General features: G+C 43.3%; 1 protein-coding gene across 1 annotated transcript; it reads left to right on the top strand.

Moving 5' to 3' along the window:
• The first annotated feature begins 69 nt into the window (after window positions 1-69).
• On the top strand, window positions 70-27,430 carry ALG13 (ALG13 UDP-N-acetylglucosaminyltransferase subunit). Its single transcript, XM_039387144.1, has 27 exons — window positions 70-415; window positions 799-964; window positions 1,182-1,320; window positions 3,059-3,164; window positions 4,756-4,953; window positions 5,303-5,386; window positions 6,224-6,274; window positions 7,007-7,053; window positions 7,970-8,042; window positions 9,809-9,890; window positions 10,234-10,414; window positions 11,152-11,227; window positions 11,940-12,048; window positions 13,147-13,211; window positions 14,082-14,182; window positions 14,813-14,940; window positions 15,646-15,880; window positions 16,046-16,159; window positions 16,373-16,529; window positions 18,516-18,669; window positions 19,090-19,149; window positions 19,276-19,331; window positions 19,955-20,017; window positions 20,379-20,550; window positions 25,336-25,376; window positions 26,221-26,401; window positions 26,506-27,430. Exons 1-27 carry the CDS (start codon window positions 335-337, stop codon window positions 26,769-26,771), a joined length of 3,186 nt encoding a protein of 1,061 aa, XP_039243078.1. The 5' UTR covers window positions 70-334; the 3' UTR covers window positions 26,772-27,430.

Raw genomic sequence — 27,430 nt, forward strand, 5'->3', positions numbered from 1 at the left:
TCTGAGTCACTAACCTCTCCTCCTTGAAAGTCTGAAAACCTGAGACGCTTGTGGCTACCCCGCTAAACGCTGTCGGAGCGTGGGCTCGTCAGAGCGGGCGCCGTCCCTGCTGGTCTGGCACCGTGGGGGTAAATCCCACGGCCCCGTGACACCGGGCGGCGGGGGCGGGACGAAGCGAAGGGAGAAGGGACCGTGAGGCGCAGCTGCCCCCGCCCCCTCAGGGCCGAGCCTGCCCAGCTCCCTCAGCGCGGCCGCCATTTCGGGGAGCGCCGAGCCGGGCGCGCGGCGCCCTCTGGTGGCCCCGCGGCCAGCCCGGAGCCGGCGGTCGGTGGCCATGAAGTCCGTGTTCGTCACCGTGGGCACCACCAGCTTCGACGAGCTGATCGCGACCGCCCGCTCCCCGCCGGCGCTAAAGGTGAGGCGGCCGAAAGAGCGGCCCCGGCCCGCGCCTCCCCCGCCTGGCGCCTGCGCCGTGGGAGCTGCCCCGCCCGCCCCAGTGCCGGCACGGGCTGCTGGGGGTGTCTGAGGGCGGGAGCGTTCCGGGGTGTCTGAGGGCGGGAGCCGTTCCGGAGGTGTCTGAGGGGAGAGGCGTGAAGAGCTGGGGGAAGGGGAGGGGGCAGCGGTACCCGGGCCGCCGATCAGGGCCCGGTGCCCGAGGTGGGCACACCCCCTCCATCCATCCCGCCCCTCATCTGTCCCCATTATCGCTCCCCGTCATCCCTCCCCGCCCCCTCCTCTCCCCTGTCATCTCCCTCTCCCCCGTCACCCGTCCCCTCATCCCTGCCCGTCCCGCCGCAGGTGCTGCACAGCCGCGGGTACCAGAAGGTGGTGCTGCAGGTGGGTCGGGGGGCGCTGCAGCCGCCGCTGCCCGGCGGCGGCGCGGCCCCGGAGGTGGAAGCGTTCCGCTTCAAGGACTCGCTGGCAGAGGACCTGCGGAGCGCCGACCTGGTCATCAGCCACGCAGGTACAGCGCCCTTTGCTTGCCGGGCCTGTGCTCCTGGATCAGGAGTGGTGGGGGTCCGTGCGATGAAGTGACTTTCCAGCTCGGGGGTGGGCTGATTGTTAATGCTGAGGTCTGCAGTTAGAGGTGGGTGGTTAAATGTCCACCTCCAAGAATCTCCCCCGATTCAGGAGCAAGTAGGATATTTCATCTCTTGCCGTGTTTTCTGTTTCTGTTGTAGGTGCAGGTAGCTGTCTGGAGACTCTAGAAAAAGGAAAACCACTAATAGTAGTAATAAACGACAAGCTGATGAACAACCATCAGCTTGAACTGGCCAAACAGCTCCACAGAGATGGGTATGTCCTCTGCTGTAACTGCAGGTATGCAGCTGCTGTGGCTGTCCTGGCTGGGCAAGTGCTCAGCACATTGACTGTGTTACTGCAGAATTCAGAACGTACCAAAGAAACGTACATCCTTCTTTGTAACCTCCATTTGTTTGCACGTTAGATTTTCCAGAGTGGACAGATTAACATTACGTGCTAATTGACCAGACTTACCAAGCCTTTTGACCGTGGCCCCTTTAATTATTTTTTTTCCTTTGAGGGCACATGTATTCAGATTAAAAGAGGAAAAATTTAAACTAAATAGAAGTGGTTGAATTTGGAACAGTCAGGTAGGATCCTAGAGGCACCTAAAAACTACTGTCTTTCTCTGCTCTTTCTCACTATTTGTGGGATTCTTTTTTGAAGTCTAGAAATAATACAGCCTAGACCATCAGTTTGCGACCACAAACCATACGGAATCAGTTCCTCCCTGCAGACTCAGGACTCCATCATTTTGCTACATGCACTTTCCTTGTAAAGGGCAGGAGCTAAGTTGACTGTGCAGCTGCACTAACATAACAAGATTAGAAGTATCTGGAGTATTTAGAACAAAACATAAGCATGGCTTTAGTGATACAGATCAGGAGTCTACATAGCTCAGTCTCCTCTTGGCAGTGGCCATATACAGATGCCCAGCCAAAAGCAGAAACAGGGCAAGAACATGTGGTTGTATTACTTTCTTCATAATGCTCTTATATACTTTGATTCAGGGGGATTCCTAAATCAGATGCTGTCTGGTTAGTACCTTCAATACCTCTGTCTTTCAATTACTTATTCAGGCTGCCCTTTTAGCCAAACTTTCGGAATCTGATATACTCTCTGACAAGGAGTTCCACAGAACTACTGCCGGTCATTTCAGGGGAAAAAATAAAACAACCAAACAAAAAACACACACAAAAAAAATTTCCCCAAACAAACCACCGAGCAAACAACACAGAAAAAAATAAATCCCCTCTCCCATCAAAAAACAGCTCCTTTTGATAGTTCGTATTCATCCTGACTCCTGTTTGTTCCATTTCCTCTCCTTTTGGGCTGTATCTTACTGTTTTCTCTTATGATAGACTACACTCTAGAAATAACAGATGACCTGTAAATTGAAGGCAGAGGAAATACAACTCCTAACTTTTAGTCTGCGTCTTGTTCCTTTGCCCTGCAAATAGGATTTCATATGTTTCAGAAGAGCTTTTTTAACAGACTAGGTGTGGCATTCATTTATATTGAGCAAGTTTTAAGAAACTTGTTATCTTGGTGCTTCTGTCAGCTATGGAGACAGGAAGGAATTTTTATTTCTTTTTGTTGGGCAGTGCCAAGCATTTGAGCCTTGTATGCAGCCTGATAATAGCAAGTAACAGATTGATGTAGCAGTTCTTTATGGCTCTGGGATTGGTGGAGAACTGTGCCATGTGTTCAAATAGGATGAATTTCCTGGTATGGTTCATGGAGAAGATCCTTGGATGTTGTTCAGTCTCCCAGCATTGCAACCACAGAAGCTTAAAAAGTTAAGGAGCTGAGGTGGTCTGTGAAAGCTGAAGTATGTTCTCAGCAGCGCTGTCTTAAGAGCCAGTTCTGGTTGGGGCCTGCTGCTCTGTGAGGTCTCTTCCTTTCATGTCCTTATTTTGGTTTCCATGCTAAAGGATCACGTACGTAAAACTAGAAAGAAAATTGTGTGTATAAAAAAATTCCCTTTGGGATGGATTTCTTTTTTTTAATCTCTGGGTTTGATCTGTTTTTACAGCACTCTTGTGGAGACGCTGCAGTTGATGGACTTGTCAACTTTGAAACCTTTTCCGCCTGGACAGCCAGAAAAGTTTGCTTTGTTCTTGGATAAAGTTGTTGGGTTTCAATAAAGAATACAGAAGAATAAAAATGTGAGAAAAAAAACCCACTTTTCTGCTCAAGTAGTGAGGTCATCCCATACTTAAGATCCACCAGCTTGGGCAAACCCTCCAAGAAGATGTCTGTTAATATTAACTGGCATTAGATGGTTTCTAATTTAGTGCCAGAGTCATCCAGCTTTATGCTTAAAAGAGCACAGAGCCAACCAGGAGAGGAAGAGTATGAACTGTCTGGTTTCACGAGTGACATATTTACATCACAAGATCTCCACTGGGATGGTAATTCCAGTGATGAGGACAAGGGTGGAATTAAGTTGGTTTTGTTGATGTTCCTGTGCCGTTCTGCAAATAAGCAGATGCCTTCTTCATGTGCTTACAGAAATACTGTAAAGAGAAGTCAAAAGAGAGATTTAAGCCTCTTAAAAGAGAAAGGGGCATGTGGTGAATCTGGGTGAGAAAAGTACTGCAAAGCTGCTGCTGAACTGCCCGCCAGCTGACCTGCGTTTGGGTGATTCACTGCCAAAGTAAAACACAGGAGAGGAATGGGCTCAGCAATACAGTCACTCCATTTACAGGGTGTTATCCCCATAGGGACTTAGTTTGGGCTTCTGTAAAGCCTAATATTTCCTATTTAGATTAAATATTGGGAAGAAATTGTTCCCTGTGAGGGTGGGGAGGCCCTGGCACAGGTTGCCCAGAGAAGCTGTGGCTGCCCCATCCCTGGAAGTGTTCAAGGCCAGGCTGGACGGGGCTTGGAGCAACCTGAGATAGTGGAAGGTGTCTCTGCCCATGGCAGGGGGTTGGAACAAGATGATCTTTAAGGTCCCTTCCAACCCATACCATTTTATGAATCTGAGGCTGATTCGAGCTTCCCATTTAAACCATTGAAATGGTCAACTATGTTGATTTGTTTAGGTAAATGTTTTGAAAACCAAAGGGTTTACAAATGTTCATGCAGGCTCTTAGGTTTGTAAAGGTCTGGAATTGCAGTGCTAACTAGTGCTAATTGCCCTTCCTGCAAGTACGTTATTTGTTTGGGATTTTTTACTGATGTTGTTTAAAACAACAAAAAAACCCTGATGTTTAAGTGGAATTTCTATTAGGAAGTTGAATGTACATAGAGGCATTCTCCTAATCAAGTGGAATAATGAGGCTGCACAGGTGTGATTTTTGCCGATCCCCGAAGTTTACCCCAAGTACTTTCTTAGGAACAACTAAGATTTTCGTGTCCTTAACGATTTTTATAGAGCTGTTATTTCAAATTTACTGCCAGCAACTTATCTCCGGCCCGGGAGCGTGGAGGGATGTCCCAGGGAATTCTGCATAACCGACTGGACCGATGTTCCCCCTGGTTACGTAGCCAAGGATGTCGAGCGATGGAGCTGAAGGAGTTGGCTCAGCAAGGCAGGTCGGGGAGGGAGGAGAGGGCTGCGCACTCACGGCGGGGGCTGGAGCGGGCCGGGAGAACGGGACAGCTTAAAATGGCCCGGGCGGGGGCAGCTCCTGCGGGATCAGCGGGAACAGGGAAAGGCACCGGGGGGTCCCGCCGGGCCATCCCGCAGGTGGGCGCGGCCCCTCATTAGCGGCCCCTCATTAGCGGCGGCCGCGCGCGGAGCCGCCGCGCGCCGAGCTCGCGTCCGCCTCAGCCGGGAAGATGCAGAAGGGCTGGAAAAAGTACTTCGGGCAGAAGTCCTTCAGCGAGGTGGCCATGGACGAGTACCTGGGAAGTCTGGGACTCTACCGCAAGATGACGGCCAAGGACGCCTCTTGCCTCTTCAGAGCCGTCTCGGAGCAAGTGGGCAGCCGGCCGGGCTGGGGGGAGCCCGGGGCGCCTCAGGCCGAGCGCCACCGGGGCTGGGTTGGGGGTGCTCCCGGAGCCCCCCCGGGTGCCCGGAGCGAGGTGGCGCGGGTGGGGATGGAGGGGGAGTGGGTGTGGGTGGGTGGGAAGGTGTGTGAGGATGGGAGCGATCAGCCCCGGGCGCTCCGAGTGCCGCCAGCCCTCACGTGTCCGTGCCCCCCGCACCGCCCGGCTCGGTGCTGCTATCGGCCTTTACAGACTGCGGGGAAAACAAGGCGAGCGCCAAGCGTGAAACGAGCTCCGAAACCTTCTCCTTCGCTCCTCTGTAACTTTTATTTTCTTCCAGCTGTTTTCATCTCAAATTCATCATCTGGAAGTTAGGAAAGCTTGTGTCTCCTTTATGAGGCAGCACCAGTCCAAGTTTGAATCCGTGAGTAACTGCGTCGGGCAGCTGTGCACGGTGTAGTTCGGCGGAGCTGTGGCAGGGGTGTGTGGTTTCGCACTAAACACGCCCACACGAACATGCTGTGCCTTGCCTGGCTTGCCGCCTGTAAGAGAGAAGGGGCAGGGTGACTGCTCCCTTACCTCGTTTGAGTTGCAATCACACCCCAAGTTACTAAAACCCAAGTAACAGGGTGAGAGCTATTTGTGTATAATTTCTGCGGAGCAGCCGTTGCAGAAATGAATAGGTAGGGAATATATAGGCCTTTAGAGTAAGAAACAAATATCGAAAGATAGTGGAAGATTCCAGTATGTGTGAAATCATTGCATGAAATCGTGGGGGTTTGGGGTGGGTTTTTTGGTTGGTTTTGTCTGTGGCGGTTTGTGTGGGTGCAGCTGCGTGTATGGTGTTGGTGTGGGTTTTGGGGGTTGTGTTTTGGGCTTTTATTTGGTTGGTTTTTTTCCCCAGTAATCATGTGTAAGTGCATAATCTAAACTAGGAGGGAGACGAGCCACAGAGTATGGGTCACTGACTTGTGCTCCTAACTTTTTTTAGAATCTCTTGGTATTTCCACATTGGTACCCCAAATAATTCCCATGATTTAAGGCAGGGAAGAGCTAAATTCCTACCCCTGGTCAGGCCAGAGCCCTTCAGAACCCAAAACTGATAGGAATTGGCAGACTAGTCCTAAATTTGATGTTTATGTCCCCAGCCCCTGCCCTGCCCCCTTCCATACAAGAGCTAGTAGCTGTTATGTAGTGTTTAGGTTTAACTTTGTTTTCCAACTGCCTAAGTTTTTGTATTTGTTTTCTTCGTTGTTGAAAGTATGTGGAAGGCTCATTTGAGAAATACCTAGAACGACTAAGAGATCCAAAGGTAAGAACTGATCTAATACTTGTCAAGAGACTAAAATTTGAGGAGACTAGAAAAGGAATGTAATTAGGTGACAGTTTAAAATGTACTTGAGTTTGCAATTTTTTTTAGATGGACCCCAATCCTGGGGTCTCATTTGCATGAGTAATACTAAGGGTTTGTACTAAATAACCATGAAAAAATTGTTTGTACAGTATCACTCTTAGTGGGGAAATTTGTATGGGTGCAAAGAAGCAATCTCTGTAGGCTGGACAATAAAAGCTTACTCAAAATTGCAATTCTTCTCTAAGAAAAAAAACAAATAACATGGAGTATACTTCACATTAAATGTTTATCAGGGTTTGCAATCCCCTGCTTCTTCCTTTACCCCCAGGTTCAAATACCAAAGTTTTATTTCTTTAGTCTTTAACCAGTAAGCTTGATCAATGCCGCAGTCTCTGAAAAAAATGTGGTTTTAATTTCAAAGCAGATCTGTCTTGAGTGATGTGTTTTAAGAGCTGCTGCCAGAACCGTTCTGTTTTACTAATTTTGGTAATTGTGACTATCCCATCCTACAGACCCCTTTCACCACACCACACCCTCCCCCAAATCCTAATATCTCAACTTCCAGTGCATTGATTGTTTTAACAAACTGATGAGTTTGGATGGGGGTTTTAATACTACAGAGAGCTGGAATAAAGTTGTTGATGTTGAAGATGCCTCTACTCTTTTATGTAATCTTATAATCTTGCGTAGGAAAGTGCTGGCCAGCTGGAAATAAGTGCTTTATCAATGATGTACAAGTAAGTATCTGTTTCTTATGTTTCCTTGTTTTGGGTTGATGGTGTGGGGGTTGTGGCCCCAGAACCTTCTAACTCTTTGTCACTGAGATGTGGAACATGGTGAGAAATGCTTCCTTAACACTTAACTAACATGTAAATGGTGCCATCCCAGCTCCTGTGGGTTAAGGGGAGGGTCACTTTCCAGGGATGCTCCTTTGTTATCTGTTGATGTTAAACTTTCTGGTGGCTGAAGGATGGAAAATGGGGAAAAACAAGGGGCTGTCTGTGGTGGAAACGCTGTGGTAGTTAAAAGCATGACTAAAACTCATGTGAGCCTTCTTGAAAGCACCAGTAGTGAGGAGTACTTGCCTACTTGGTGCATAAACCCTGATACTTATTTCAGAGGTAAATTAAAGCCTGCAGAGGTGCTGCTGCCTTGCTAAAAATGCTGCTATCCTGTAACAGGCTGGCTCTCCAGTGCTAGAAATAAGAACCCTCCCTTTGCAGGCTCGTTGTGCCCAGTACTAAAGGAACAAACTGAAGTTTGGCACGAGTTACTAGTTCTCTGTACTGGGGTTCTAGTCCTTTTGCAGGGGGACTGGTTCCCTTAGTGATTGTCTTGTAAATTGTAAATTCTAAAAAAATAAATTGTCTCAAGGTCTGAGCACCCGTCTACCAGCATAAGTCCTTGATTTCATCTGTGAGTAAATGCCATGCACTTTGCTGGACAATTTTCTTTGTTCCTCTCAAGATGGGTGGTGTTTACTCATCTGGCCACTGCTTTATTGGGAGCATTCACTTTTCAGGAAAAGTACTTCACACGATTTTTTTGTAAACCGACAGTGGATTCTCTAAACAGTTCCCTGCAAGCTTCTTCATAACGTGGTTCTACTAAAAGTTTGCTCTTGTAAGCCTTGTTTTTCCTCTGCTTACCTAGGCGAGACTTCATTCTGTATCGGTACCCTGGAAAGCCACCCACATATGCCACAGACAATGACTTTGAAGACAAGGTGAGCAGAAGTGAGGGCAATTTCCTCCTACCCCTGGTATCTACTTACCTTCAGTCCTGCTTAGTTGTAAAATCTTGCCACTGGAATTGAGCTCTTGAAACTCTAGTGCCCTTGCATATTTGAACAACTCCGCAGAGTTGACTTCAGCTCACAGAAAAAGCACAGGATTTGCACAGCAGTTAACTCAGTTATAGCAGCTTTGCTTCCTGTCTGAGCGAAGGATTTGTGTGCTGTTCCCTGCCACTCTGTTCTGCTACTCCTGCTTAAAACTTTGATTTTGATAGCAAGAGGTAATATCACAACTCCGTAACATTCTTTCATGTTTCTGAAGTCTTTGTGTAAAAACACTTCCCAGGGCAAATTTGAATAACCTGACAGCATAGAATGAAATGTGTTGAGTTACACCAAGATACATTTCTCATACTGGCAAATAGAAGGTGTTCTCCCCACCCCTAGTGCCACTTCCTGAAGTCAGATGAGGCGTGCAGGTTTTTTTTCTTGAAGAGGAGAAGTTAATGGGATTGGACTGATCTATTAAAGCTGATTTCTGTGACGTACAAACTGATGTGAGTTAAGGATGGGAACTATTGAAACAGCTTGTCTACAGCAGAATTACTGCTGGGGGCAAAAGGAAGGAATATAGAGGAGAAATACTATGTATTACCTTCCCTCTGAGCCCTCTTGTTTTCTGCAGCCACGCAGATGTGACTAGTTCAGGCACGATTCCAGTTAAGTTGCTGTGGTGTGATTTCAGTGTGGGCTGTTACATTTGCCAAAGTGGCCAGTCTGCTCTGAATCTGTGCTGCAGCAGCTATTGATTTCTGCTGATTAGTATTACTTACTTGGTTTGCACTCACTTCTTTCTTTTTCTTTGTAGTTTTCTGTGTAGCTTAATTTAATTCCAAAATGAGCTGAGTTTAAAAATCAAGCAGTATGGTTTAAATGTGTGTTTGTCCTCCGGGGCTTTACAAAACCAGAGCTCTCATTAAGTGTTGGCAGCTGTCTGTCATTAGACTGTACATACAGGCAGCAGCTCCTTCTGGGTTGCTCATCCTCACTGGAGGGGAGAGCTTGTGTTGGCAGAATACACAGAATGAAGGGCCCTGGCCCCCCAGCCCCTGCTGGCTCTCTGGGGAGCATCCTTGCTGGCAGAGTGCTGGTAGCTGCCTGGCAGCTTCTGCTGGTTGCAGTTGGCTGTGGCTGTGTGCCAGGGTGGGGTTTGATGGGACACATTTACACAGTGTGCCAGTGCATCTGCTGCAGGAATCTGCATGCATCCCTTCAAAAAGCAGCACAATACTTTTAATAAAAAGTTAGGCTTTGAGGGCTAGAGAGATAAATGCTCTTCTTGTCCGTTGCATAAAGGAGGATGAAATGTGCCTTTGACACTTGGACAGTGGGTCTCGGGGGTACTGCATTTAATGGCTTGTATTTATTTTACCTCTTGAGCAATTGGTGGTCTTGGAAGTAAGGTGGAAACAAACTCATATTTCATGTTTAAGACAGCAGGATGTACAAATTGATGGTTTTTGTATGATAGACAAAATTTAGAGACTTTACCTAGGATTCAGTTTTTAGCTGATTCTACAGCTTTTTCATATTTGTATTGAGAATATTTATTGTTTTCTTGGTGAGTTGGTGTCAACTATAGAATGAAAGAATAGTGTAGTCTGGAGCTAGGATATCAGGTAGAAAGAATTAGGATTTACATAATTCCAGCCTTAAAGCTTTTTTTTTTTTTTGCCCCTTTTTTTTTTCTTTTCCAGATTTTACTGTGTTGTTCCGGCAACGGCCATTATGACTCTGTGTATACAAAACAATTTCAGGAGAATGCTGCTGTTTGCCAGGGTAAACTTGAAATCATCTTTCTGTGAAAGAGAATTACATGTTTTCATATGTTTATAGGCAGGGTTTGTTTCAGCTTTCAGGGGTGGGGAGAAGAGAGATGGAAGCTCATTTATTGTATGTTAATATAACATACACTCATTTTTTTTATCTGTTAAAGTGGGATATTGGACCAAATGACTTCCAGAGATCCCTTCTTCCCACCTGAATTACTTTATGATTCTCTTCTTAATTAAATTTCATATAACTAGTGCTTTGTAACAGTAGATGTATCTGAAGATATGCTTACCTTGAAAATTGCAGCGGTTCTTATGAATCTCATATTATCGAGGTTTTTGTTGATCAGCTCTATTATATGAGGTCCTATACAAAGGTGTGTTTGGCATGGATGAGGAAGAATTAAGGTCTGCAGTTGAGGTGTTTCGAAGTGGATCCAAGAAGAACAGAAACAGTGGTCGTGTAGGAAGTGAGGATGCAAACTTCGGTTGTCTTCATGAAAAAGTATCCAGAAATGCATCAGAAAAGAGGTAGTATTTTGGGAAGGGGATCTGGAAAAGGGAAGCAAAAAAAAATTAAAAACCTTGCAGAGGACAACTTTTCCAAATTTCTTTGAATTTTTGTGGAATGTTAACTCCCTTTTTGCTATGTCACGACACGAGCACACACCTCCAGTATGACGTGGAAGAGTAAATCGTGTGCTTTCCTTGGAGCTGGGAAGTGTCTTGTGATTGAATAGCTTCTGCCCTGGGCTATGTTACAGTTGTGTCTTACTCTGTAAAATGACAGCTTATTTGTAGGGGAAATTGTTCCTTATTTCATCAAAGCTTTTTTATTGTTTGTTTTTTTTTTTTTTAGTGAGACACTTAGTACTCTTCTAAGCCTCTACAGCTCTGAAAGGCTCGAGAGCTGCCTCTGGCCAATGCTAAATGCTTGCAAGATGACATTGCTTTGATGGGACCTAGAACAGGGGGTCTTGTACTTGACAGTGCAAGAATTCAATCCCTCAGTGGGATCACCCTCATCCTTTTCTAACTCAAGCATAGTACCCTCATTAGGAGTGGATGTTGGAACAAGTAAAGGTTTTGCTCTTAAAATTTGGAAAAGGATTATCCTGTACTGCATTGCACATCACTAGTGTTTAAGGCAAAATCTACCACTTGATGGCACCATGGTGCTTTTTCAGGTTGTATGAGCAGTTGGTTGATTTGATCCTGGCTAGAAATCATGTGTTGTATCTGTTGTAATCTTATTTTCAATTACTTAGGGTGGATGACTGGGAAGGCAATGATGCTGACAATCCAGAGGAAGCTAAGTTCAAACAAGGCATTGAAGAAGAAAAGGTTTGTCAGTTAGAGAAGAAAACTTTCCCGTTTGTTCTTGTTTTTTTCTGTTGTATGTTGTTACCCTTGTCAGGGCTAAACCCTCTTTTGACTTTCTAAAAACGGATTTTTGAAAGTATGTGGTTTATTTTTTCCATCTACTTTTGTCTTTTGGTTTTGTCCTCCTTGAGTTTCTATTAAATTGGATAAGCCTTCTTCCTTTCTGAAATTCTCTAGTTCTTCCCCTAGCTAATTTTCATTTCCACTGGAAGATGGAACTTAGCAGATGTTTCCTGGTCTGTTGTTTGTTTTTCCCCAGAAATGGTTTAAACTGGTTCACTTCTCTCTTGTCTGTAGTGTGGACTCCATTTGTAGAGTTTTAGAAACTCTACAAAAACCTGTTTTCAGATATAATACCTGAAATTCCCACCAATTTCTGAGGTCATGGCTTCGTTGGTCTGCTTAGATTCCTTTGATTCTTTTTAAATAAAAAACATGCCCAATGTTACTCTCGAGCCTGTTTCTACTTTCCAAAATCTGTTTGCTCAGCACCTGAATACCTAAATGTGTTTTCATATTCTTGAGTTTTAGTTTTTAGGGGATACAGTGGAAGTGAAAATTTTGGAAAGTAGCATCTGTGCACTTTAAAATGATCCCCAGGTGCTGACAGGTTAGAGGCTGTGCTGAACACATGAAATGCACTTGTTAATGTTGCATTTCAACTCTGTTTTAGCCTTCAGAAAATCCTCCAAAGATGCCTGTTCCTTATAAAGTGCTAAAGGCACTGGACTCTGCGATCTATCGAAACGTGGAGTTTGATGTTTGGCTGGACAGCAGAAAAGGTATCTTTGAAAAGGGGAAAGCCAAAAAACTCTTCCTGTAGGTAGGACATGTTCTTGCTAGTAGCTGGTTTCTTGTCTGCAATTCAAAGTACAAAATACACTGCTTTTGATACTGTGTAATGACACAAGGTTGCTAAAAATCTGCTCTCTGCTACTTACTGACTGTATAGAGGAAGTAAGAGGACTCAAAGCAAAGTACACAACTCTGTGTTGCCATTCTGTTGTGTTGGAAACCAGCCAAATTTGAGAATTTTTAGTTACAGTATGTGTGTAAGGACTTCTTTTTATAGCACGATTTTGGCCTCAGAATTGTATAATAATGAAGATCTCAAATTTGACGTTGAGATCTGTCAGATGGGTTTTCCTCCTGCTTCCCAGCCATCGTGGACTTTTACATTCTGGAGAGATTGCATGGTCTTTGTGGCTTGGGATAGGTTGGCTGCTTTTTGGCATACACTGTGGCTGATCTGTAAAGCAAGAGGTTACCAAGAAGGATAAGTTTTTAAGTGATGTTTGATGTCTGACCTGATTTGCTTTGCCTGCTGAAGAACTCCAGCATTTTAAAACCGAGTAAGCAGTAATGTGGGTCATTAAAATTCCTGGAACAGAGTATAGTAACCAATTATCTATGTGGAACACTGATGTGTAGAGAATCCAGGCAAGGAATTGAGAGAACCCCACTGAAATCTGGGAGCAAGGAGACCTTAGGCAATGTCAGCTTTTCTTGGATAACATTTCACTTTTGCCAAGTGCCACCAGCACTCTGTCAAGACAGGATACGCCCAAAATTCTGAATGCCAGCATTTGCACTAAATGTGGGATTAACTCTGTATCACCACAAAGACACTGTAGCGTTGAAGTAGTGGTGTTACTTACTGCATTATCTGGTTATTATTGGTCTGTGACTTAGCCTGGTTATGGTCTGGTTTAGAACACCTGCAGTTACTTCACTGTTACTATGGGGAATGTTTTCAGGTATACATAGGAAATGGCAATTGGCCTATTAATTATAGTTGGATGCTGTCATGAAGTACTTTTGGGATACAAGAAGAAAGAACAGTAGTTTAAAGGCTTTTTTTAATTTTTATTTATTTTTAGAGCTTCAAAAAACTGACTACATGGTGTTTGCTGGGAGACAGTACTATTTAGGAGACAAGTGTCAGGTTAGTACTCAAAGGAGACTCAGTTATGATAAACTATTAAAACTGCTTAGAATAGAATATGGTAAACCACTTTATTTCATAGAATTTTCCAAGGCTTCTCTCATTCTCTTCCATGTAGCAATTAATTTGACTTTCTTTTTAGTGTAATTTTTTTCTAAAATCTCCCCTTAAACTTTGGGTAGTGTGAAGGAAAAGCAGTTTGGAAATTCATTGTGAACCAGTCATACACATTCTGTGTGTGCAGGCAGAGAGCTCAAAATGCACAGGGTGTGCTTTTTGAAGGTAGTTGTCTTTAGAGTTTTTCACTGGGTATCAGCAAAAATTCTGGATGGTCTTGTCTTTCTCAACAGTGATGTAGCAAAATACTTATATAAAATAGAAAGGGTAGCATGATGTGGCCAGGAGATGCTGAAAGGAAGGTCAGTTTTCTTAGTATTCTGATGCTGTGTGTAGTCAGGGCTTATTTTTTTTAATCACTGTTTAAAGTAGTGCTGATGATTCACTTAGTGACTTGTTTCTTGCTGAGCAGAGCTTTCCTTTCCAATTTCCTGTTTTATCTTCTGTTCTCAAGTTCCTAAGTAGTAGTCTTCCTTGGTACTTATCTGCTTGGCACAGTGTATAAAAATAAGTTGGGAAGCAGGTACCTTGCCTCTCTGGCACTCACCAGACTGTTTTTATTTCCTTTTCCCTTCCTTCCTGAAGGTAGTACAGTGCTCTTTATTTTGCCTGTAATTTCAAGAAGTATTTGAGACTCCTGGGCCAACTCAGTAACACAGGATTGGCTGGGAGCAGCCTTTGCTATTAGTGGTTTGTGGACAATATTCTGATGCAGTTTGGGATTTTTTAGAGCTCCCCCTGTTGTCTCTCCAGGTGCGTCTGGAGCCGGGAGAGAGGTATTACAATGCTCACATCCAGGAAGTTGGACAGGAGGGCAACACATTGACTGTATTTGTTGAGGAGCTGGCAGAAAAGTAAGCAATCTGCTGATTACTTCAAGTTTGAACTCTTTCTAGTTCAGTTTCTGTGTTCACAGATGCTTGAAATGGGATTGTTAAGGTACTTGGAAAAGAGAACTTTGGCTTTTAAATAAAAGTGAGGCATTACTTCCTTACTGGCTGTCACTCTTCAAAGAGAATATTGCAGGACATTTTTTCTCTTGAGTTTCTAATGACCAAAATCATTAGTGTAATGCTTTCTGTGGAATCTTGCTGCTCTTTATTCACTGGAAAGTGAAAGTGATCTTTGCAGTTTGGGCTTAATTCAGAGATACCAAATTACCCTCTGCTGTTGTTTGGAGTTTTTATGTTGTACCCAAACAACTAAATAATTGGCACTTCAGTAATTGAATCCCTTTCCCCCCCTTGCTGTTTAATCATTCACCCTTTACCAGGAAGTAAATAGGGTTGAGACTAAAGCCTAGGTTGCCCCTTTTTATTAAACAAGTAGCAATAATGTGTGCTTGGTGTCAGAGAAACAGCTTATTTATTTTCACAAGCTGTTATATTTTCTGCTGCCTTGGTGTTGCTTCAGCTTCTGTTGCTGTGCAGTTATTCCCAGTGTATCCCTGGGGCACTGCTAACATCCCTGTGTTCTTTGTGCAGACATACAGTTCCTCTGGCAAACTTGAAGCCAGTGACTCAGGTGGCTCCTGTCCTTGCTTGGAACATGGCTCACAACCGAAGGGGAGGAGCCTATCAGAAAATAACAGGTGGACACTTCTCAGGAATAGGTTTGTACCAGGTTTTGGGAAGTGTTGGAGCTGGGGGGAGTAGGGGAGGCGCTCGTGACAGTTGTAACTGTAGCAATCTTTGGATATTGGAAGTGACTTAATTCAGCTTGTGATACAAAACTTGGTCGCTGCAGGGGTTTGATGTAAAGTTATCTTTCAGACAGAGATGAATTGGCCTTTGCAAAAGAGCAAATCCATTGAAATACAGAGCAAATTGGTTATTGCTCAAAATTACTGAAAACAAATTTGACTCTTGAGAACCTTATATAAAGACTGCATCAGTGAACCAGAAAGCTTGTCTGATTTGGCATTAGCAGAGATGCATGGATGGACTAGGGCTTCCCCAGCCAATTAAATATGGATTGAAATTGTTTAATTCGGAGGAGTTGTGGCTTTCTTATTTTTATTAAATAAGTTCAGCCTCCATAAAGAGATTTTAACTACTGAGAGTACTGGTTTGATTAGCTGAAGGTGGGAAGGTACTTAACATGTGAGATGCTTGTATTCTCATAATGTAGAATACCTGCTTGAGCCTTCAAAAGAAGGGCCTGAACTCTGCATAGCTATGATGCACTTTTTCTGTGATAGGCTACTGGCTCTTCCTTTGCCATGTGTCCAAATACTAGATCTTCTCAAATGATAAAGAGAATATAGCTCAGGTTTAAGGTGTAAATCTGTCTCTTCTGTCCTCAATGAAAACTGCAGAAATGGGTATGAAAACACGAAAGAGAATGCTTAAGAAAGTTCGTGGAAAGGAAGTCTTTATGACTGTGGCTTATAGCAGGGGTCAGCCACTTCTTCCACCCCGCCTACAGCACAGTGTTCCTTCGGGGCGCTCTCCTCCAGTTCACTGCTCCCAGGGTGGTGCAAACATGGCACCTTACAAACCCTATCATCAGCAGAACCCTCAGAGACATCACCGTGGATTTGGGATGCTGAGGTATGAAGTCTTGGAAAACTGTCTCAAGGTGGCCGCTTGTTTTCTGTTCGTCCTTGCTGCAGACTAGTTAGGACAGAGTTTGTGCTGCTTGATAGGTAAAACCACAGCTGAGTTCCACCTGAGAGGCACTTCCTGGTAATTGCACCTTTCCCCCTTTAAACTCAGGGGATCTGCCCAATTTATAAACAGGCACAGCATGGTTGGCCCTCAAATAGCATTCAACCCCAGGCCAGGAAGGAGATGTTATCAGAGCTATGACAACTTCTCCTGCAGGTCCTGGTAAGTGACTGTAAACCTCTTTTACCAAACGTTGCTCAGCCAAGCACTGGGGGGAGGATGGTGGGACACGAAGGCCTGAACTGGCTGTTAGTGGCACAGAGGGGTTCTTGTGGCTCTGCAAAAGAAAAAAAAAAAAGAGTTAAAAATGAGCACCAAACCAGTGGTGAAACTGTAGCTGGTGGTGATTCTTACCCTCCTTTCTTGTTCTTGAAGCTCGTGCAGCCGTAGCCGCCGTCAGCTGCAGTGTGAGGATAAGGAGTGTCAGGATGGGTTTCTGGCAGGGCATGGAGAGGAGCCTCAAGGGCCAGAAGAAACTCTGACTTTCTATGAGATTGAAGGAGAGAATGAGGCTGCTTTTCCTACCTTGCCAGTAAGTTATGAACAAAGGGTAAGCTGAAACCTCTCAAAGAGAGAGGAGGAGAGAAAAACTGTACAAATGCACGGCATTTCTTTACCTAAATATGCAGCAGCTTTGGGGTTTTTTTCCTGGAATAAGGCTTAGCAGTGAATGTCTTTGAGCATGGAAGACTCAAATTAGTTGAGATCCTGTAAAATCTGCTTAAAACCTCAGTTTTTCAAAATATTCCCCTTCTTTCTCTGTATCCTCACCAGCAGCACTTGTGTTCTTCTTAGTATATTTTCATAAACATAAAGCCCTGTTTCTCCTTTCTATTGCAGTTTGAAAAACAAAACAACATCTCTTCCTCCCGTGGATGTCTGTCTCACTCTAAATGTTGTGGGAGAAAGCTTTTCACTTATTTGCCACTCTGTAATTTATTGTCTGAGTAATGGGATTCAGAAGCTGTATGGTGATAGCCTGGATTGTTTCTGTGAATTTGTAGTTGGGTAGTTTTGAATTAGCATGTTGTTCCTGCAACAGTGTATTCTGCTATAGAAACAGGAAAAAATACGAATCTAGACTTCTTGTAAAACAGTCTTTCTGTTGATTTGTAGATAAAGTGGCAGAGCGTATTCTTAAACTTTAAAATACATCTTTTTCTTTTATTTGTAGTCCAAGCCTAGTCCAAAGCTGGGTGTTCTATCAAAAAAAAAACCCACCAAAAAAACAACTGATAAAGAGGTATCTGAATAGGAAGGCAGATCTTTTAGAAACAAAAAAAAAGCTTGGTAGGTTTGAATTTTTTGAACTGTATTAAAGCAGAGAACTTAACAAATGTCTTTAAATGAGGGAGAGGGAAGGTGCTCAGGGTTGCTTCAGGAGCAGTCATTTTTTCTTTGCCCTCATGCACTAGATCTTTAATTTTTGCTCTGATTTTTCTCCAAGAGTGTCAAGGAATAAGGACAGATTATCCTGCCATTTTTTCTTTCCATATGAAATCAGTGTTGCTTACTGGCTTTTCCTCCCCACTGCTAGACCGTGTACCTCCAGCTCCTAAGGAATAGGTTTTCATGTTCATTCACTGACTTTGGTATTGTCAATGCCAAAGCCTTTTTTCTGTCTTGTTTAGTAAAGGAATATGACATTTTCTGGGGAAAGATGCATCCCACAGAGGACTCTGCCATCCTACTAGAGGCCTGATGGGATAATCTTCCGACTTACAACCTCTGCTTCCACTTTGGAAATCTTTCAGGCCTCTCTAAGCACTTTATCAATCTTTTATGTCTTCTGAGGAGAATTTTGGGTGTCACCTCAGCCATCACAAAAGAGTGAATCGAGCTCTTTCACTCGAGCATCTCAATCCTATAGTCCTGCTTCAGAGAACTATATCTTTTAACTTGTGGTGTAGCTAGGTACTGACTTCAGTGCAAACACAAAGGGCATGTAAAATGTTGGAGTCCTTTGGGAAAACTTGATGTGTGCTGCTCTCTGAAACAGTCAGGCTTGCATGTGTGGGTCGAGTTAGTGCAGACAGTGGTGTCTGTGCCAGCAGTAACCCCTGGGTTTCACTGGTGGTGACTAAAGATAACCTTTGTCCGTGATAATTGGAGTATTTGGATGAACTGATCTGCTGTTAGTAGATCAGATGCTCCACAATGAGGAATGCAGTAGTATATGTTGGAGGTAGCAGTCTTGGCTGTTATCTGGGATCTCCTTCCTCCTTTTCAGCTTTGTTAGAGCTGACTGAGTTCTGGGAGGAAGCAACTTGACTGCATAGCATACAACACTGGTAGGTCTTGAAATAAAAAACTGCCTTAAGTATTCTAGGCAGAACAAAAGATAAAGGAAGGAAATGTGGCTGCAAGTGTTTTGTTGCAATCAAGTGCATAGGAATGGACACACAGATGATACTTCAGTAAGCTTTGGTTGCAGAAAGCTTCATCTGCCAGCCTCTTGCTACTGTGTGTGTGCATCTGTGTGGAGCATGGAAAGGCTTTAAATTATTTCTAAATGCATGCTTCTGAGTTTGCTTTTCAGAGCCAGAGTAGTCCTGCTCCCACTGTCCATAGTCCATCAGGATTTTGGGTAGCAAGGAGAAACCAGAACTCTGTTTCACCTAACAAGCAGCCCCTGAATTCCTCAGAGGAGGAGGAAGCAATAAGTGAAAATGGTGAGTTCTTAAGGGATTAGTAGGCAAAAAACCAGATTTATAAATTTTTCAATGTGCTTTTGATTGTCCAAGGGGGGTCCTTACACCTCCTAGAGATCTCTTTGTTGTGAGCTCTGAATATGTGTGTGAACACATTATATTTCTTTGTTGTCTGATACAAATGTGTCTCTTCTGTTTAAGCTGCTACGCCAGCACCTTTGTGGAGGTTTGTAGCAAGTTAAGTTGCTGCTTAAAAATGCATGGTGTAAATTTGGTAATGTCAGCCTTGATAACACCATTTGTTCTTCCACCAAGTAACTTCAGTGTTTATTTACTTTTTCTACACGAAGCAAGATGATACTTAAAACATGTTAGTAATGGATGCACTAAAATGTAATTGTAACTCCAAGCTTTTTTTTTTCCCCTTTCCCCTAATCAAAGCTTCCTGTTCTATCTCCCTTGTAGGAAAATTTCATGAAGAATATATCTATGCACCTCCAGGTAAGTAAAAATTTAGTCTTTACTGATAGAATATTTGGTGAATGTAATATTAAGACATTTTTATATGTTTCTGAAGGATTAGATTTAATGCAGCTCTTTTCAATTAATTTTGCCTATGCCCTCCAGATCCTGACTGTGAAACTGCAACAGTATTTAGTTCAGCAGAACCTACAGCAAACTTGGTAAGCTTTAGTCACAGTCTGTTCAGAGGTGGGATTCTTGAGGTGTGTAGTATTCTTCACAGGAAACGTCCTTGGATGCAGGCTTAACACAGCAGGTCAGAGACTTCTTAGAAAGCCATGTTGGTTTCATTTATACATTCCCCCTCCTTTTCTCCCTAGATAGTGAGGTTTTTATCAGCAGTCAAGTTTGAATTGCACTGGATACATGAATGATTTTTCATCTTTTGCTCTGTGGAAGAGAAAATGTCTATTTGAGTGCTGTTTACTTTTCTTTTTCTACTCCAGACAGCACTTGCTTTTATCATGCTGCCTTTCAAGTTGTATTCCAGCTAATCTTAGTCCTCCACTGTGGGACTGAAGAGATCTCATCTGTGATAGAACTGACCTTGGAGTTTTATTTTTTCAATTTGAAACTAAGTCTTTAGTCACCTGCTGCTCTGCAGTGGGTGTGAAAGCAGTCCTGTGCATGTCAGAATAAAACTGCTTTTACTTGAGCTATGAAAGATGATCTGTGTGGGTGTATAGTCCCTAAATAAAAAAAAAAAAAATAGGAGTGTGGGGTGTGTGCCTTGTGGCTTCTTTGCCACTTAAATGGACCATGCTTGGTTTTGGAATCCCTTCAGGAAGAAGGGCCTGTCTCGGTGTCACCTCACGAGGAAGGGGCTTCCTACAGCTATCCCCAGAAGGTAGTATCTGGTACTTTATCTCCTACTTTATCATGGTAGCCCTGTGGAGAGGAAACCACTCTGCTTGCATTGTGTCAGTTTGTGGGGGTCCCCTGCAGCATCTTGCAGCAAAGATTACAATTCGCTGCAACAAAACCAAGCAAAACAGAAGAGCCAGAAGATGCCTTGCAGGTGTCTGTAACTCTAAACTGGTATTTTTTGAGCCAGTTTTTAGAGAATTTGGGTAGTTAGCTGCCTTTACAGCTAGGATTTCCAAAATGATTTATATAAAGTGAGAATTTTTGAAGTATGTGTTATTTCTGTAGTCTTTGTCAAAGCCAGTTGCAGAGGCAGTCTGCTGAATACTCTGACTCTTTTCCAGGTGTTGGTGAACTCTGCAGGAGTTTCAGCCTCCACAGATGTTTATACTGCTCCAGCTACAGGCCTCTCTTCAAATTCTGCTGCCTCCACTCCAGCCAGTGTCACCACAGCAACTCCCCCCCAAACAGCAGTTCAGCCTGTCATAGTATCTCCCTTTTCTGTGGGGAGGCCAGGTAGAGTGTACAGACTGCAGCCCTGGACTCGGATTTCTAAGTTTTCAGTTACTTTGCCCTCCCTCCCCTCCCCCATCCAAAACAAATGCTAAAAGGTTTAAAAACAGAAATGTCACTTGCTTTTTTTTAAAATTACTTTGTTGTTGTTGTAACTTGATCGCTGATTTTTTATTTTGAAGGGGCAGTTGCCCCCAAATTTGCATAGGAATTGGAGGTCTCTGCTTTGGGATTTCCCCCCTTGCCACCTTTAGCCAAGAGTTTTGCTAGAAAGTTCTTTTTAGAAGACAGAAGTTCATGGCAGCACCCTGGAGTTGAGATACTGTTCCAGAGGCTTTACTGTCTCTTCCAGAAGAGTCACTGGCTGTGATGTTTCAGGATTCACACAAGTGTCGGGTTCATTTTTGTGACCCTCAGTTACTTCTGTGCTTACTTATTTCTGTGCAAGGAGATCAGATTTGTGGTTGGTCACATCGTGCACTTGCCCCCTTAGATGTATTTGCTTTAACATCCTGGAAGTGCCTGTTAAAAAATTTCATTTTCTCTTCTTGCAGGGAGGAATTTTCATGTCTTCTGTAACTCTTCGTTTAGCATCCAAAAAACCTCCACCTTCTATTCTGCTCAGTTCTGTCTCACTTTTCTTAACCTTTTTTTTTTTTTTTCTAGTCTGCTTGAGAGTTTAGTCAGCAGAGCTCTCAAAGCTGTCTGCTCACCGGTGCCAACCTGCTTATGTGTTATTCCTTCATACCTAATGAATGTTTAACAGTAGGCTGTCCAAAATATTTTTGGCCTGACGTGTCTTGAACCTTGTCTTGTTTTTGTGGGCTTATTGTCACACTTCCGATGACTTGAAGTGATTAATCTGTTCTCTGTTGTTCTAGGGCAGACAATTATGTAAGAGAAGTCTGGCCTGCCTTCTAATATGGAGAAATGATTGAAAAAGACAGTTTTTCTTATCTGGGATATGAAGCTTGCAGATAGACATACAATTAAGGCTCCAGAGATCGGAACCTTCCCATCTGGTTTCAGAATTTCATCTGGACTTGTTTTAAAGTGATTGCTAAAGAGAATTTTGTTAGAGCCTGAATTTAGGGGCACTGTGGTGACAAAGTGCATGCTTAATTGTGTAACTGAGCACCTTGTTCATTTGACATACCATGGCAAAGTTGACTTTTTGCATGACATTTGTTTCCTTCCAATTGTAGCAGTTTCTTCGGTGCCATTCCCAACTTACTCAGCTCCTCTTCCTCCAGTGAGTGAGGTGGGAGAAGCTGGTGCTGTTCTTCCAGCTTACTCTTGTGATCCCAGTGGCAGTGATCTGCCTCGAGGTAATGATGGTATTTTGTGCTTTTACTCCTGCTGCTCTTCAGCTCTTCTGACTTGTGTTCTCCTTGGAAGCTTGACAGAATACCAGTAGTGAGAAGAAACAGCTCTTTGCAGCTCACAGGGCGTGAGAAATAATATTATAGATGCTTATGCTAAAACATTTTAATTCCCAGTTTTGAATAGAAAGTTTGTATCTGACTCAAATGTGTGATTACTGCAGCTCTAGATGGCACCCTAAATAAATGAATGTCGAGGGAGAGGGTGCTTGGCCTATAACATACTGGTTTGTGGCACAGTAATCATTTTTCTCATAACTGATTAAAATAATTGTATTTATAAAGTCGTGCTGTTGCACAGTTCAGTGGGCTGGTTTTGTTGTGCTCCAAGATGTCATTCTGTGGTATTATAAACCAGGGCTTAAGTGTAGGGTCATCTTGTTCCTTGTATGTGTAGCCTTGTCATCAGTTAGGACAGTGTTCAAGGTACATTCAGCCACTGAGCAATGAGTGTGCAGAGACCAGGCCTGCTGTTTTCACAGGTCCTGCTGCTGTGCTCTTCAGTTACTCTGCTGTCTTGCCTGTACTCTCAATTCCCAGATTTGTTCATCTTGAATATTCTGTTTTCCACTTCCCTGCTGTGGAACCATCACTCTGGCTGATCCTGTAACATCAGAGTTCATGCTTTTCAGCTCTAGGTGAATGCCCTTAGCTGATGCTTTCAGCACTTGGGAGAATTGGGTGTTAAGTGTGCTGACAAGGAGCTGGAGTGGATGTGGATTAATAACCTCTTCAGACCCCACCTGTAGCTCTTCAGCTGAGTCACTCTGCATAATATTGGCCACGTGCTTTTTGGCATAGGCTCTAGAATTAGGATCTTAAGGTTGCTAATTAATTGCATGTAGCATTTATGTTGTTAGACTATATGATAATCTGAATGGCCTTTAGATTAAGAAATCCAGCATCTTTGGGGTAGCATAGGGTAAAGCATGTGGGTGTACTTGATCTGGAGTTCTGTGTGCTTTGCTAAAGATACCTGCAGGCCTGCTACAGATGGGGGACCCTGACTTGTCAATAGACCTGGACTGGGAAGAAAACCTGCTGTGTGCCTTAGCATTACTTGTTGTATTTGCATTTGTTCCAGTTTTCATAGCCTCTTGGATCTTGTTTTAATGGCAGTTTGGACTTACAAATGGTCACCTTAGGTGTCCTACCCTTGCTTGGTCCCTTGTATTTGAAGGAGGTGTTGATAAAAGACTGTTTGATGTAAGTGTGTTCCAGAGACTGCAGCAGTGTTCAGGGTTGGCCAGAGCTTCCCATCAGCAGAGTAAAAATTCTGTCATGAGATGAGCTTTTAATCAGCAGTCAGCGTGACCTTAGTATTTTCATTAGGGGTGGGTAACTTTCTTTGGCTTAGCTATTGCTTCATAGAAGTTGTAGTGTTTTACTGAAGACTTACTTGATTTCTGGACATCTAAAATAGGAATATAAACGAAGACTGGTCTCCTACTGTACATGCTTCTGTTCCAGCATTCCACAGACAGCAGTATTTCCAGTATCAGTGTGTCACTTCAGTCTCTCAGCTCTTCCTTTGTACTGTTATCACTGCTATGAAGCAGCTATTTCATTCTGCTCTGATGCTTGCTTTGCATAGATTTGCATAAACAAAGAATAAAATTGGATAAAAAAAAACAACAAACAACTTGTTCCAAATGTAGATGCAGTTTCAACTAGATACTAAAAAGTTGGCATTCATGTAGACCTTTGGGTTATTTTTAATGTTTTAGTGACTGTGGTCAATGTTATAGCCAGATCACCAACACTTCCAGGACTAAGTAAGCTGACTTAAGGATGGATCTGTGTGCACTTCCTAAAATAGCTGTGGGGATTGCTGGCCTGATCAGATATGCTGAACATGAAAAGAATTGAAAATTGGCAGCAATGATAGAGGAACAAATCCTCATGCATTTTAAGACTGGAGTTTACATTGCTGACATTGTGCCTTCCTGCAGCAAAATACCACATGCAGTACCACAGAGGAGCAGGGCTGGGAATGCATGGGACATGGGTGGATGGGGAAGCACTGCTGATCTAAGGCCCTGGTAGAGAATATATGGTAACTCTGAGATGTTGCTGAATTGAAGCCCTTAGTGGCTTACCCCTTCTGAGTTGTCTCCCTGCTCTCTGTCAGCTCTCAGCTGTGCTAAAGCGAAGTTTGTGCTGTGCAGTAGGTGACTTGCTCTTCCTGAGCCTTTAAAACAAAGCTGTATTGCAATCTAAGAAATCAGCTTTTCTCATGCAGAGTTCCAGAACTGCATCATGGGATTAAACACCTGCTCTCTTTTTTTTTTCTCCTTTCAGTGGTCAACTCTAAAGGTTTAAAACTCCTTCACTGTTTTTGGACAGTCAGAAATATGTTTCCAAGTTCAAGACCCTGTTGTGCTTGGAAAGTGGTTTCAAAGTTCCTCCACACATCTGATATTGTTTCTCAGCATTTCATGTACTTGCCTGGGGACAAATGATTCAGTACATGGAAGACAGAAGTAACAGACTATTTGCAAGAAAGCAGGGAACTGACTACCCTTGTGAGGAAGGGGAAGGAAGGAATATGTTCTTATTCCTCCTTCCCTGCCTCTGTTTTCTCACTTGATGTAACAACTGGGGAGACCCCAAAAACTGGGTGGGAAGGTCTTAGGGTCGTTGCGTGTGTAGTCCCCATTGACATGTCTCTGTGGCCATGGCTCAGCAGAGCTCTAAAGGTGGAGGTGGTGGCAGAGACAGACTAACCCTGGGCAGCAGCAGTGTGAAGCTGGAGTCTCTGGAGCTGGCCTGTTGTCTCGTGTGCCAGCCCAGTAAGGGTGTTTGCAGTACGTGGGCAGTGTACAAACTGTGTATGTAACAGCTTTGGTGAATTGTCACTGAGAGGTGTGTGAGAAGGCTGCTTCTGCCTGTCTGCATGCTTCCAAACCCTTTCTCGTTTCTGTAGTGAGGGAGGGAGGGCCTTTAGTGGTCAACTTCATTTTGGGACTCATCTGATTTCTATTTGAGAAAATGCTTTTTCCTTTAAAACCTCAAGAGTAACGGGAAGCCAGATTTGCTTAAATCCTAGTTGCTTAGACAATGGAGACTTGTAACAACATTGACAGTTACCACTTGAGTAATCAAGATGAGTAAACCAAAATTAAAGCTAATGTAGTCACTGAAGTTAAATAATAAGTTGGTCAGACAAATGCTCTGCTATTGCACAAACTGGATTAAGTTAAAAAGATAAGCTAGCATTAACAGCTACTTCTATTCAAGATACATTGTTTACCCTTGAAACTTTAAAAAAAAAATAGTAGTGCTAAGATACTCTTATTCATTAAGTAAGAGTAGCTGAAAGTAAAACGTTCTTAATGTGTGTAGATTGCTTTTGCTTCTTGGTTTTTATTCCTCTGCTCTTTAACGTCATATCCTTTCATTTCAGATACAAAGGTCTTGCGGTATTACTTCAATCTGGGATTGCAAGTAAGCACTTTTAAAATGAGTATAGTAAACTGTAAGAACTGCTGGTTTTCTTGACAAATATGGTAATGTATTGAACACTTCTAAGTGTGCTAAATGTGCATCCTGTGCTCCTGACTGTTAATACATATTGGCTTGCTTGGTGGAATCAAAGTGTGGCTCAGGAAGTGAAGTTCTAACTCAAAATATGAAGCATGCTGTATGTATATTAAGTTATTTTACTCTGGGTCGTGGTGGTGGTTTTTGGATTTGCTTTTGTTTTTGCAGGGGATGGTGACTAAATATTGTTCTTTCAGTGAAGATAGGGCAGAGAACCTGAGCCATTCTTAAGAAACTTTGTGTACTTAGACAAGACATCAAAGACCACTTAAAGATGTGTGGTTTGAGTCTTCTAGGACTTGTACAGCTGTGTTCAGACTGGTTAGCACCATTTCTTTGTGTTCTGGAAACTCTTGCTCTGTTGAAGAGTTGTTTCTCTTCCAGTAGTCATATGCAGTGTCAGTCTGCTGGTCAGGGAAGTAAAAGAAGTAATGTGAACTTTTTCAAACGAAGAAATATTAAAAGTCTTTTTGAATCTGACCAAGCCAGTAGGTGGGAATGTTCTTCCTCTGTAAATACTTCTGGCATAACAACAGCGTGGACCTGAGCTGGCCGTTGCTGTCTATTGCAATATCATTTCTGGTAGGCGGTATTTTTTTATTATTATTTATTTGTTTGGTGTTTCAAGGGGCTAGGAAGGTAAAAAATGCACTTTTTCCTAACTTTAGATCTGAACCAGTAGCGATTTGGAGGAGGGGAGTATGTGCTTTTATGCCTGACCTTGTGGTTTTTTTTCTTTTCCTCTAAGTATTGCCATCAGAGCTACTGGCCTTCCATGGTGTATGTACAGCCAGTGCTGCCTCCATCTTCAGTAGAAGTTTATCCAGCATATGCTGAGCCAGCTCCTGCCTTAGATCAGTCAGTACCTCAGATCTTCACTGATGCTCGGCAGACTGAAGTCCAGGTTCCCTTGGAAGCACCAGCAAATGGTTGGTATTTGAGTCCTGCTGTGTCCATAGTGATGAAAGACAGCGTAAAAAGGCCATGAATGTGGTTAAAGTCTGTGTATGTGCATTTTGTTCTGTTTTTTAAGGTAACTTTCCAAATGCAGAGCCTCCACCCCTATCCTATGGAGCAGTGTATTACCCCGTTGTGTCGGACCCCTTCAGCCAGCAGCCTCTGCCTGGGTTTGACACTGTGGTACCTGCCTATCACTATGTTAGTACCTGGCACCCCGTAAATCCTGCACATGGAAGTTCACCACAAATGGCCAACGCTGTGAGCTCAGGACCACCACACCAAATCAGCTATATTGCCTCACCTAACCCTGTGCCTCATGACATGCCTCAAGGAATGTAAATCTGGGAGCTGGAAACTCATTCTTGGTTTCTCGTTTCTTGGTTGTCAGCTATTGTTAATATATTTTTGTAAATGTTATCCTGTCTTAGGGGGCTGAGTCAGTTGATCAAGCTGCATTCATATTTCATGTTTCTCTTTAGGTTTATGCTCCTAGTTGACAAGATGTTGTTTTAGTTGATTAGGGAAGCATAGGAAAAAGGTACACACAATCTGTAATGCGGGGAACACAACCTGAATGTGGCTGCATAAAGTATGTGGAAAAAAGCGCTGTCACTAAAGGCATGTGTCTCTGAGAGGTTGCACTGAACACTTGAACACCTGGTTCTTGTTGAAACACTGAAATAGGCTGCCACTACAACTATAGATAAAAATTTGGCATAGAGTCATTAGAGGGTGAAAACGTTTAAAATAAGTTGGCTTTCTCAGATTTTGCAAAACAAAGCTGCTTTGCTGCTAGTGGTCACATATTTATCATAGCTGTATTTCTTCTGTCTACCTTCATAGTGCATAGATTTCATGACTGGAAATACAAGAATAACGTTTTGATCTGTTGTATATTTGTAAGATTTGTTTTGTGAAAGCTGTTGCACATATGGTGATAGTCTTTGGTGGTTAATTTGCACTGACAGCACAAAATAAAAGCATTGAACATGTGAAAA

This window comes from Pipra filicauda, unplaced genomic scaffold, assembly GCF_003945595.2.
Source record: "Pipra filicauda isolate LSUMZ 115617 unplaced genomic scaffold, ASM394559v2 scaffold532_size348037_pilon, whole genome shotgun sequence".
Classification (NCBI taxonomy): Eukaryota; Metazoa; Chordata; class Aves; order Passeriformes; family Pipridae; genus Pipra; species Pipra filicauda.

Excerpts from the sequence above, each read along its gene's own strand:
- ALG13 (XM_039387144.1), top strand. The coding sequence starts at position 335 with ATGAAGTCCGTGTTCGTCACCGTGGGCACCACCAGCTTCGACGAGCTG. Across the intron at positions 3,165-4,755 it reads TGGATAAAGTTGTTGGGTTT|CGGCGGCCGCGCGCGGAGCC; the intron begins CAATAAAGAATA and ends GCCCCTCATTAG. Across the intron at positions 26,402-26,505 it reads CTTGGAAGCACCAGCAAATG|GTAACTTTCCAAATGCAGAG; the intron begins GTTGGTATTTGA and ends CTGTTTTTTAAG.